Genomic DNA, 12726 nt, shown 5'->3' with positions numbered 1-12726 from the left:
TCTAGGAAGACAGTGGAGAATCATGCCGAGATCACTGCTGTAGAATTGAAGTCGCTCCTTAGTCGTAAGGGGTACTATACTGCCTAAGCCGAAGAGAATGGCAGATCTGTTTAGCAAAGTAGACTGGGCCTTAGCAGGATATCTAAGTAGGGACCCAAGTAAGCACCGATATTGTTTGTGCTTCATCAAGTTGGACTCGGAGACAATCTTATTCGCTACAATTTTCTAGATAATTTTTGAACACAGTATGTCGTTTCTCGAGCGCAGCTCGAATATGTAGTACGCAGGTTAGGAGTGTCACAAACAAGGCAAGGCGCGCCGTCGGTCTACCATCTGGGAATGCCTGCTTGCCGAAGCTCCTTGTCCCTGTTTAGATTCTGTCCCTCTAGGAGTAGTTAGTAAAAGTACTAGTCGTCAATAATATTTAATATTACGTTGCAATTTCCAAAAGACTTTTTTGAGAAAACTTGTTATACGAAATGATGTGTATTAGGAGTATGTATTATATTTCTACCATAGCTACCTAATTACTTACACCGTCTCGTCGGTAAAGTCCTTCCTCATTCGCGTCGCCGCGTCTCGAGTACAAAAGTTCGGAACATAAGCGATCGGCTAATACTGGTCCTGAGTGGATAACACAGGCATAACCAGGCTAACTCTGTGCTCCCATCTGTACCGAACCAGAGAGGTTGAGGTGAGTGGAGTTCGTGGGAGTCTGATGTCGTAGTTGGGACCTCGGAGACGATCCTAGGAAATCTCCAGCTAGGAGTAGCCCCATATAATCATCCACCATTCTTCTTCGACCGTAGCTGCGGGTTTTGTGCTACACAAGTGGACACCTCAGCTTTCAGCCTCCAAAGGTGGGCGGTGGGCGGATCTGAGAAGAAAAATATGCGCGACATGGCCCCCCGAATCATGTCGTCGAATTAATCAAGACGGCATGTCGTTCGGGGACCCAGCTTGTGTAACCATAAAGCTCCATATTAAAAGGGCCAAATATGTCTCCAATTCTTCTATGAATATTCTATAACTAGGATGTCGTGAACATATTTTTCGGATCTGGTGGAAAAGGAGTGATGTATGGGATTCCCCTAACCACCAAAATTGTCAAAACCAGTCAGCAAGGTTAAGGGCGTGAATAGACTTTATCTTTCATCGAGCTGCCGTAAGTTTACCCTAAGCGGCGGGAGTCCCACCTTCCACATGGCATTTTGTCATCTGGCATCATCCATTATCTAGTATCCATAAGCATGTGCTTCGTTGACACTAACCAGTAAATATGGATGTCAGCCAGCCACGATATTTGGCAGTTGAATGAAAACATTACAATGCAATACGGGTAATTACGTGTGGCTTTGACTCTTGCTGCAATTGGTATTCATCTGGTTTTGACACTTCAAACTTCCAAGTTTCGAAATGTTCATCGATGTCGAGTTGAGCGCTTTTATCTTCTTGGCGACCGAGTTTGGAAACCCGCCGCGCAGTAGTGCAGGATCGAGGTGTAGTTTGATGATTGTGTGACAGGGATGGACAATACAGAGAGTTCTCGTTGATAATGAACAGATGAGTCGCATCTTGTAGGACGCAGGTAAGTAGTTAGGTATCGTGGATTACCTAGCTTAGTGCTACGAATTTCCTCTTACTACATACTTCATAGGCATTCCAGTCGATTCCATACAACCTGCCTCGAGCTGTGTACGACTTTTGTACATACACATGAGGTACACATACATAATAAGCACGCCGACATATGCAAACCTACCATAGCACAGCAATTGCTCGTGAAGATGACCGAATTTCGAAAGCAGGCTATGAGTAGCAAACCATTTCAAGTTGTCACCGTCACCGTCACTGTCACCTCTTACCCTCCCGCACTTACGATACTTGATTTGCGTCTGCCACGAGCCATATTCGGCGAGTGAGAACGATGATAGTCACGATAATAAGCATTGTTGGGAAGCAACTGTCTCAGAGACGTAACGTTCGAAAGTGCAGATGATCTTGATCCTATTCGGCCATTCGTGGACTTCCGTGCCTTCAATGCCATCTACTATGCGGCAGTATCAGACTCTACGGTCGAGGATCCTTTGCAATTTGAGTATCAAGTATCAGTACTGACTAGAAGTACATACCATGCGCGTGCTATACTCGCTCATCAAGGGTGTCGGAGTTTGTACGTACATGAGAAGTATGTACGTACCTATCTTTTCTGTCTTTTGCTGCACATTGCTGTCTTCCAATCACCATTGGTGGCTTCTGGCGTAACCCTGTTACAAGGAGGACCCTGCACAGACCCGGATACCCGCCGGACCAGTGAAGCCTCAAATGTTGACGAGGAATCCTCTGCCGCGAAGAGAAAAAACCAGAGACGGGCCGTGAGAGCTTCAAAGAACGCCTCTTCCGGTCAGCAGGAAGCAAAAGCCGAGTTCGGCAAGAAAAAAAAAAAAAAAAAAAAGGGATATGTAGTGCTGTAACCATGTCTTATGTATACGAAGGAACTTATCTACTTCATCGTATTCTATGATTGTTCATCCGGGTGCCCTGCTGATCTTACACGATACAAGGTAGGTGAATTAAAGTAGGTAATTCTTATTCAGATTCTCATCATCATTTATTGCCATTCATCGTCTGCCTTATCGACCACTCATACTTCGTATATACGTAAGGTGGAAAAAGGTACAGAGATGACAAGTAACTGGATACATTGGAGATCGTCTTTGCAATTATCCAGCTTAACTGTCATGCATCAATGCGACCGTGCCAAGGAAATACCGTGGCTGGCGTCAGGGTAGTATTGCCCCTTTTGGTTTAACGCGAGACGTTTGTCGCTCCCGAGGTCCCTGCTCTTCTCCTGTTTTAGCGGTCAGTGCCTGTCAAGTTTATTAGCATGATTCTTGCATCATCGCCAGGCCGCCCTGGCCGAGCTTGCACCGAAGCTTTTATCCTATCATAACGAAATTCAGGGTCCCCTCCCCCCATCTTTGCATACGACTTTTTCATCGCCGTGTGACTATGCACCGTTGCTCAATAAATGCGGTAATCGTGTCAACACGATACTTCAAATGCCGATACCGCCGCCGTATTACGGATACAAATTTGAAGCTTTCGTGAAAAGGTTAGGTGATAATAGGGGATAAGGAAAGATATGGAGGATAAGGGGGATAAGGGGCAAGGGGGGAGAAGAAACGAACTCCTAAGCCTTTTTCAGTGACTAATAAAAGTGACGAAGGACGTGGCACGGTAGCAGAAACATTTCAAGGAATATACGGGCATTATTTTAGGAGAATTTTGTCTCATTATGTTTATGGTTCGTCGTTCGGTTATTACACACGCAATCCGTACGTACAAAACATACAAAACATACAAAATCCCGAGTGACGCGGTTGGGAAAAAAATATTGCTTAGCCACCACGACACTACCACTACCACACCAAAGGAAACAGTTCCCCGGCAGAACAGGCTGCTGGCTGGCAAGGAGCCATGACGGATACGTGTACATTCGCCCGTGCCGCCGGCAGTGATCCCCCCACTCGCCCGAAGCCAACGATTATTATATAAAGACTCTGGATGGCGCGCTTGCGGCCGAGGCGCGCACTGACTGCTTCCGGAATACTGTAGATGGCGCTGATTATTCATAGAACAGGATTCGAATGCCAGTTCGCCTCTTCTATCCTATCAACCGAACACACTTTTTAGTGCTTCGTGCTCTAGTACTTCTTACAATAATCCCCCTTCTTCCTCCTGCATCGGTAATCTCTTTCAGAACAAAAGTGCCCATTACCTAATCTGACACGAGAAGGGCCAAAAACAGGAAGTTTGAAGCATTGATGATTGTACTTCGTACGCATGGTTCAGCCACTGACCCTCGACATGGACGGTTACACCAGTTGCGACAGCAGGGCAAGCATCAGCTGGTTTCGCCCTAGGGTCTCATGGGATTGTCCGGGGATGGCCTGTCTGAGCCCTGAAGAAAAATACCCGGGCTTCCGATATTGGCAATCCGTAGGAAACGACAGGCGAAGATCTTATGAGCTGCGGTTTTGATAGGCCTTCTATCAGCCGAACATCTTACCGGCCAGGGTTGTATGTTTTAATACATCCCGTGCATTAGAAATTTATGCATCCCGGTATAGAAACGATCGAGGCCTAGATACCTAGCCGTCATATCGCATCGGCTCGTCTTCTACGAAGAGTCTTACACGATGCTGTGCCAACGTAGTGCGGCTTCATTTTTTTTTTTCTATTCCTTTGCAATTTTCTACAATTTGATGATTTCGATGGTATTGACGTTAACATCGTCGAACTAGTTTTTCTATCGCTCGAGACTAGCGGACTAGGTCATACATTAGTTAAGTCGCTTATTCCAGCATTTTGATGCTTACTGGTATGTACAGTACCACCATACTGTTATGACCTAAACGGCTTGCCGTGCCTTGGGAACACTCCCAACAGCATCTATGCCTCCTCATGTTTGTTTCTTTCGAAAGAGTCTAGTGCTTAGAATCTTGCTTCCCCGCAACTCATTTTCCGGCAGGATACTCAAGTTATCGACTCCTATTGGTACACGATGCAATCAGAAATTACTTGGGAGTGAATAAGAGAGGTTCGGTAGTGAGAATGAATTCCGAATTTCTCGGGATCTGCTCGAGTCATGCTACTTGTGACTACTACAGATTAGAGGACCGGTAGTGCGAAAAGGGACAAAATTCTGCAAAATTCTGCTGCATCTAGACTTGCCTAGATCCTAGAACGGTTACGATGGCTATACCTAAATGCTTAGTCTCCGATACCGATGGGTGAAGTCATCGCGCATTTCGTATTTGAGGTTAACCTCGATCTTGTGTGGTGATCACGGGTTATCCGGGTATCAGTTCCAAGCGGTGGCAAACTCTTTCACGCATAGTAGTCGAACGACGGGAAACAAATCCGTTCAACGGTGTTCCGGGACACATCAGGTTCCACAAAACCTCAAGAACGGTATCGGATGCCATCCGATGTGAGGTCTTTCGGTAAGCTTGGCAGATGGATTCCGCTGGGCTCCGCTGGGAGGAATTTGGTGGATAACTCTTACCATAGACTGCCATTTGTATAAACTCAAGATCACCAGCTACGCGAGATACATGAATGCTTATAAGAATAGTCTAATAAACGCCAACTATGTTGAGGCTTACATCCAGCTTTATTCATCTACCTATATAGCATGTAAGTAGATATATATACCTATATATAAAAAAATTACATATCACAATTTTCAAGAGTCTCTTTTGGAGACGCCTTTACAATATCGCCGGATTAAACCTATTACGATATGTGCATAAGGCATTACTCATCGGCACGTCACAAAGTAACCCGATGTTAGCCAACGATAACATATAACATATTCACGTATACGGAAGGGTACTGCAATAAGAGGCCATCGTATTGAATTTGTTGTCATGTGAAGAGTAAATTAACAACCGCGTAACAACCGGAACGAGCTCCTAGTGCTCGTTGTAGATCGAAATAGCACTATTCCGTCATGACAATAGCACATATCCCAAAATGTTGTTCTGCCAGTTCTGCCTAAGGCGTTGCCAATATCTCACCTTGCATAAAATACTCACGATCTACTGTAGGTATGCTACCAAGGCAGACCGGTAGTGCTTCTAGGGAAGGATTTTCGATCATGTCGACCGAAAAGTAAGAGAGATTTGCGATGCCCAAATCCTTGTTTTTGTGTGTGTGTGTTTTGTAGCTATACTATGTAACCGCGTCGCTTGTCCCGACCCCAAATCTGGGCATCATCCACTATGACCTGCAGTCTGCGCTACTACCTAGCATAGTAGCACTATTGGAAACTGAGGCGCCGTGACCAAGCTAATGGCTAACCGAAATCGTTAGGCTATCTCCGTCTTATATCTAGGTATCTATCGAAGGAATCTGTCTAGTTCGGCCTAGTCCTAGCGCTCTAGGCGTCGCCCAGGTTAAGATACTTAATTTTCGGCATCGCTGCCTCGGCTTACGTACTGGGAAGTTTGATCGAGTTTGATGATTGGACGGGACGGACTTGTAACGCGCGATAGCTTCGTTCTTGTTAGGCAATGTTAGGCGTCGATTACGGCTGGATTTATTTGTCATTTCACCGAGCCTATAGCAGGAATGCTTCGTGAAATTCGGTGTAGCTTGGGATGTTGAAATTCAGACGATGGTGGGTCTCCGTCTCAGTACGAGACTACTGTTGGGAGTGCGCATGGAATATCCTCGTCATAGTACATCGGTGGTTATTCACGGGACTTCGAATTGATTGTAGAGACACATATGACTATAGGTATTACGTGTACAATATTGTATATGGATGGTAACATAGGTTATTGGGTGTAAAAGGTTAATCGATATCGGCTCCTTTTCATACTCAATGTAGTAATTACGAAGGGTAAATTTTGTATGTATGTATGTATTTACCAAGAAGAAGCGCTATCTAAATATAGGAAGGCGTCATGGCAAGAGCACGTCCTTGCGGTAATTGCAAGTTCAGGGGTTTTATTCCCTCTTAAACGATTATACGAAGAAACTTCATTGTTAGGGGATAATAGAAACTCCCAGATAAAGCATGAAAATCGGTTAAAGTATTCGAGTAAGCATTGTTGTTGTTGTGATAGTCCTCGTCGTCGACCCCTATCTCTATCTGGACAAGTTTTAGCATTAACTAGAAACTCCCCACATGGAGCCTCGAAAATGGAGTCGTTTTTGTTCCCCAGAGGCTGAATATAGCCATAGCAGTAGCATCTCCATAACTCCATGCTCCATTACCCACCATGGGCTTGAGATCCGGAGCAAGCGGGATCTAAAGGCAGAGCCTCAAAGTCTCGCCGGGTCTGTATCCACTGGAGTCAGCGTCTTATAATTACCGACAGCAGGGTTCTCGTTATCTCCATCAACTTCTCCCATTCCAAGTCCTCGAAACTTACGAAAATCAAGAATATCATCGATGTCTCTACTTCGATAGCCATATCCTTCATTTTAAACAGTATACACAAGTCTCTACCACTCGCTAAGACCCTTAACAACGACAACGACGATGTAAAAGAATAATTTGCCTTCCAATCCTCCCTATACCAGCGATACGCGTTTCTCGAAATAACAATCCACAACAGACATAACCCTCGTGTCAAGCAAAGTGTAAAGACACTTGAATACAGTAGGAATAACATCATTTCTCCGAATCGATGAGCAGGCATTAGCAAACAAAAATAGCAGTACAATACGAAATCTATCAAAGACTATAAACGGCGAAAACTCTCCAAACCGAATCCAATTACCCAATGTCAACTAGAAGCGGAAGATCTATGTCCATAACCATTTCAATAACCTACAAAGCTCTACAATTTCATTGCTCGATTAGTTGGTGTCTAAGTTTTTATACTGTTAATAAGAAATTAACAATAGACACAGACAAGACAAATGATTCCGAGTACCTCTAACGAAAGCCAAAACAATCCTATTACAAAGATAATCCTCAACGATATTCATAAGTCCTGTTCGATATGTCTAAGATGATACGGTTTCGAATTCTGCTACCATAGAAGAACTACTATAGAAAGAGAACAATAGAAGAGACACAATAACCACAAGGTTCAACCAGACTCGGTCCTGTTCACCGAAAATAGACATCAGAAGACGATCTCGAACATACGAGGAAAATTCCAAGCAAACCATAATGCTATACCATTCTACCCACTTTACATTACTTGAGAAGAACATTCGATGGACATGTTATTCCATGGCTATACTATGGGCCCCTGACTAGATGGGAAGGTTTGCTTGCAACTCGGCATCAAACCACCATCTGAGTTTGTCACTTGCCGAATATTTGCTTGTTACAGGTTCTCTATGAGCAAACATTGGTCTTCCCATAGTTGTCTCCCAGAATTGCACCGCGTCTCCTCGCTAATGGTGTCACGTCTGGTTATCTGCCTTTGTTAGAGCTTTGGTCGGATCGAAGTTCGGCTGATAGGAGAGCTGTTGGTACAGTAACTGGCTGGTCCTGGGATAGCCTATGTACAATATCGAGTGCCTGTAGGCCATGATCTCAGGAAAGAGGGACTTTGGACTCTTCTCGCCGCAATGTCGTTTTCCGTGTCGTAACAGTCTTCATATGATATATCTGCTGTCTTCTAAGGTTCCTTTGTCAGTGGTGCGCGAACTCTGCCCTTAGACCACGCTAGCCGGTTTGTACCACTTATATGGTACTCGCGTACCTTACATACCTAGATAATCTATATTTTCGTTCGGATGTTGACGATGCCATCATCGTCGTCATCGGCATGGTGGATTAGTTGGATGATTGCATATATGCAATAACACATGTATATGATCATATAGAGAAGCATAGTCAGCTGAGCTGAGATTACGTAAAATATTATTAAGATGTGGCTGGATATGTGGCTGGTATAATTACATAAGGCATTATCTTATCGGATTAATTTAGAAGGTGTCTCGGATTAACCCAAAAATTCCTTTGCGCCCACGATCATATTGATATCTATCACATACTCACTGGCGCAACCAACGCTGAGGTTCCTGCACGGCGTTTCTGAGGCAGTACGTCGATGGCGATGGCTTCCTCGATTCGGCCTTCAATTGGCCGAATATTAAACCCTGCCGCGAGCCAGCACGCCGTAAACCCATCCTCCTTCCTCGCCTTATTCTCGAAAGGCACAACTCAAACCTGCCCCTTCTCTACCACCCCGGAGCTGAACGAGCGGCGGCCTCGTCGCGACAACAATCGACTGCGCGGGCTGAGCAGTCTGTACCGTTCCGGACCGCGAGCTCGGACGAACATCGAGCCGAGCCAGCTACCCAAGCCCGCGAACTACAAGAAGACGATCGAGGTAGATCCGAATCACGGGCTGTGGGGCTTCTTCTTCAGCAAGGACAAGCTCGTGCCCACGCCCCAAGAGGCAGAGGAGTACGGACGTGCGTGGACTGCCGAGGAGCTGCGGTTCAAGAGCTGGGAGGACCTACATTCGCTCTGGTGGGTGTGCGTCAAGGAGCAGAATCGTATCATCACGGCTCTTCGGATGTACAAGACATTCAGGTTCCTGGAGAATGATTATCTTACGCCTAGGCTGGCTGAGGTATGAGATATATATGTCTTGTATTACTTATTACTCGACTACGGCCACGCTAACCCTTGTGTGTGATGTGTAGACCAGGAAAACTATGAAGAGGATTAGGCACGTGCTGACGGAACGATACTACCTATGGGAGGATGCGAGGGCGCTGGCGATGTCGGATCCGGAGATTGATTTAGCTAATACTAGGCACCCTTACGCACCGAGCACATATCTCGAGGAAGAAGATAGTGCCGAGCCGGTAGAAGGTGAAGGCTCGGAAAAGCCAGCTGAACCGTCGGCGGCGGAAGAACAACAACAACAGGAGGGAGCAGAGAAGTCGGCCGTTGAGAAAGTCGAGCCGTCCACGATCTCGACCAATGCTCCGGAAGCTCAACAACCCCCGACGAGGATATGAGCCGATTATACGTACGTATTGATACAAAATAGAAGCTCTGAGAAGTAAGCCTGTAAATATGTACATTAAGCCAATGACACGCACGATACCTTCAGATCCAGGTCACAATTATCGTTTGCTAGGTACATATCTAGTACTCGTCGCCGGCTGATGATTAGCTTGTTGGCTATTTGCCATAAAGCTTCCTTTCGATATTCCATATGTGTTTCTTTGGTCTTCATCTAAAGAAATCCAATCATGTGACAATCAAATGCCCCTCTTTTACAGGGAAAGGCTACAGCAGCTGGAAATAATTTAACTCTACCTAGGTAGGTATGTATTTGTATTTTGGGGTATTTGTTGAGATGAGATTAAGGCAAGATTAAATTTATTTAATGAGCAATAGTGCATCCGTAGTGTAATGGTAGACGGAAGAGTCGTGCTAGGTTAGTTGATGATATCAGAAAGGGGAAAGGAGGGAAAAAGGGGGGTACGTAGCCAAGCGCGGGGTCTTGAATGATTGGAGTTAGCTCTCTTTGGGCAGTGGTACCGTTGAATTTCGAGCTTCAGAACCATAAACAGAAGCCAAAAACCAAGTTGCTTTGTATCCACCTCAAACCACAAATCAACCCAAATCAACCTCTCTCACCGATACTTTATACTTTTTATTTTTTTTTCCGTTTACCGTTCTATGTTTCTTCTAAACATCACTTCCTTGACGTTTGACCTGGTGTCGACAAACAAATAAACAATCCTCCTCCTAATCTGCTCTGGTCATTTGAATGACTGCTTGGACTTGGACTAATTGCTTTTTTAATTACCTTGACACTTATCTCTGCCCCTCACTAAATCGAATACCAAAAGCCCGTAGTCCGTCGCCCGCCATGGATGAGATTGCTAAAGAGTACGATGTCATCGTTTTGGGCACCGGTGAGTCTCAACTTTGAGCCCCGCATTCCCAACTTCGTGTCTCTTCACTTTTTGGTGGGGTCGTCAGCCTTTTGCGATATAGCTTCTAACGTGTTCATATTTATATAGGTTTGACCGAGTGTATTCTTTCTGGGTATGTATTACATCATGCGCACATGTGAACACGCGGTATGGATTCAGGCTGACAAAGTAAAAGTGTCTTGAGTGTCAAGGGCAGGAAAGTGCTGCACATCGACCGCAACGACCACTACGGAGGGTAAGTAATATATCCCTAACACAACAATATCTAACTATCATTTACTAACATCTAATATTATAGAGAGGCCGCATCAGTAAACCTCGAAACGGTACCTTATCCCTCCTCGCTATAGTCCCTATTAACCCGACGAAACTAACCCATGTACCCCCACACGATAGCTATTCAAGAAGTATGGCAACTACGCAAAAGGCGAGGAGCCATGGAAGAAGTACGGCCGAGCCAACGATTGGAACATCGACCTCGTCCCTAAGCTTCTCATGTCCTCGGGCGAGCTGACCAACATCCTCGTCTCCACCGACGTCACCCGCTACCTCGAGTTCAAGCAGGTCGCCGGCAGCTTCGTCCAGCAAGGCTCTGGTGCCAAGGCTGCTATCGCCAAGGTTCCATCTGATGCTGCCGAAGCTCTGCGATCTCCTTTGATGGGCATCTTCGAGAAGCGACGGATGAAGAGCTTCATAGAATGGGTCGGTACCTTCGACGTCAAGGACTCCGAGACACACAAGGGTAAGTGATAGAGACATAGAAATCACTGCCGCCAAGGTGATAGCAGTCTGCTAACGGCAAGTATAATCAGGTCTTGACTTAAGCAAATGCACGATGAAGGACGTCTACGACAAGTTCGGCCTTGAGGTTGGCACTCGGGACTTCGTCGGTCACGCCATGGCTCTTTACCTAAACGATAACTACCTCGATGAGGCTGGCAAGGCCCCCGAAACTATCGAGCGTATTAGGATGTACGGTAACTCGGTAGCAAGGTACGGCAAGTCGCCTTACATCTACCCTCTATACGGTCTCGGCGAGCTGCCCCAAGGTTTCGCACGTCTGTCCGCCATCTACGGCGGTACGTACATGCTGAACACTTCCGTCGACGAGGTCCTGTACGAGGGCGGCAAGGCGACCGGCATCAAGGCTACCATGACCGGTATCGAGCCCGAGATGAAGTTCGAGACCAAGGCCAAGTTAATCCTCGGTGACCCTTCGTACTTCCCCCAGAAGGTTAAGGTTGTCGGTCACGTCCTAAAGGCAATCTGCGTCCTGAAGCATCCCTTGGCCGGCACCAACGAGTGCGACTCCTGCCAGTTGATCATCCCTCAATCCCAGGTCGGTCGCAAGAACGGTAAGTCATAACTCGGAAAGTACCAACAGAAACAATTTATGTGACTAAACATAATCAGATATCTACGTTGCCTGTGTCTCATCGGCGCACAACGTCTGCCCCAAGGGCTACTACATCGCCATCGTATCCACGATCGCCGAGACATCTGCCAACCACCACCTAGAGCTACAACCTGGTCTAGAACGTCTCGGCCAAATCGAGGAGCAATTTATGGTAAGTCATTTATCCTGTCCCACTTTTCTCCTGTGTTACCATACCCCTTACTACACCGATATTTACTCTCCACCCAGGGCCCACCCATCCCGCTCTACGAGCCTCTCGAGGACGGAAAGAAGGACAACATCTTCATCTCCAAGAGCTACGACGCGACGTCGCACTTCGAGACGACCACCGACGACGTTAAGGACATTTACGCGCGCGCTACCGGTGAGGAGTTGAAGGTCGAGGGTCTCCGGGAGGGCCTCCAGGTTGCCGAGGAGTAAATGCGGTTCACCTCCAGAGCTAGGTCAGGCGACGTGGGTTAGGGGATAGGTAGTACAGTCAGTGTATCCAGAGTCAGAGTCAGAGTCAGAGTCAAAGTTTCAAGTAGCAGTGATCCCAAACCGAGCAGAACAGAACAAGAACAGACTAAGTTAGTTGTCGTCGGAGATTCTTACATAGGCATTACCATCGCAGAGGGCCGCCTAAGTCTCGTTATCGGACGAGATGTTGAAAAGTGATTATATTTACTTGTAGCTTGCTTTTTTAATCCCTTGTTTCTCTTTTTCCGAGTACTAGGAGAGAAAGAGGGGAGAATGGGTCGGGTGGAGAAAAGGGGGAAGTAGGGGATGTTAATGGTGAGGTTTGGGAGGATACCTAGATGGTGATTTGAGTCTGCGAGTCTGCTTTTGTTATGTTCACATACCTGATTATCTAGATATACCTCTGTTCT

At 46.2% G+C, this 12726-nt stretch overlaps 3 protein-coding genes across 3 annotated transcripts; 2 read left to right on the top strand and 1 right to left on the bottom strand.

The window, feature by feature from the left end:
* Positions 1–6806: 6806 nt before the first annotated feature.
* On the bottom strand, positions 6807–7372 carry F4807DRAFT_271357 (uncharacterized protein). The gene has a single exon (XM_047994578.1). It carries the CDS (start codon positions 7215–7217, stop codon positions 6870–6872), a length of 348 nt encoding a protein of 115 aa, XP_047850201.1. The 5' UTR covers positions 7218–7372; the 3' UTR covers positions 6807–6869.
* Positions 7373–8506: 1134 nt separating this feature from the next.
* F4807DRAFT_441875 (MRP-L47-domain-containing protein) lies at positions 8507–10074 on the top strand. The gene is made up of 2 exons (XM_047999420.1): positions 8507–9116; positions 9190–10074. Exons 1-2 carry the CDS (start codon positions 8589–8591, stop codon positions 9508–9510), a joined length of 849 nt encoding a protein of 282 aa, XP_047850200.1. The 5' UTR covers positions 8507–8588; the 3' UTR covers positions 9511–10074.
* Positions 10075–10373: 299 nt separating this feature from the next.
* F4807DRAFT_464360 (rab GDP-dissociation inhibitor) lies at positions 10374–12277 on the top strand (the record flags this gene model as incomplete). The annotated part of the gene is made up of 8 exons (XM_048002112.1): positions 10374–10419; positions 10528–10552; positions 10616–10675; positions 10739–10766; positions 10837–11182; positions 11253–11795; positions 11854–12008; positions 12086–12277. The coding sequence occupies 8 exons, from the start codon at positions 10374–10376 to the stop codon at positions 12275–12277; spliced, it is 1395 nt and encodes a 464-aa protein (XP_047850199.1).
* Between the last annotated feature and the right edge of the window lie 449 nt (positions 12278–12726).

The sequence above is a fragment of the Annulohypoxylon truncatum genome (assembly GCF_022578515.1).
Source record: "Annulohypoxylon truncatum strain CBS 140777 unplaced genomic scaffold F4807scaffold_40, whole genome shotgun sequence".
NCBI lineage: Eukaryota > Fungi > Ascomycota > Sordariomycetes > Xylariales > Hypoxylaceae > Annulohypoxylon > Annulohypoxylon truncatum.
The sequence above is the reverse complement of the archived record's forward strand: the minus strand, read 5'-3'. Positions and strand labels throughout refer to the sequence as shown.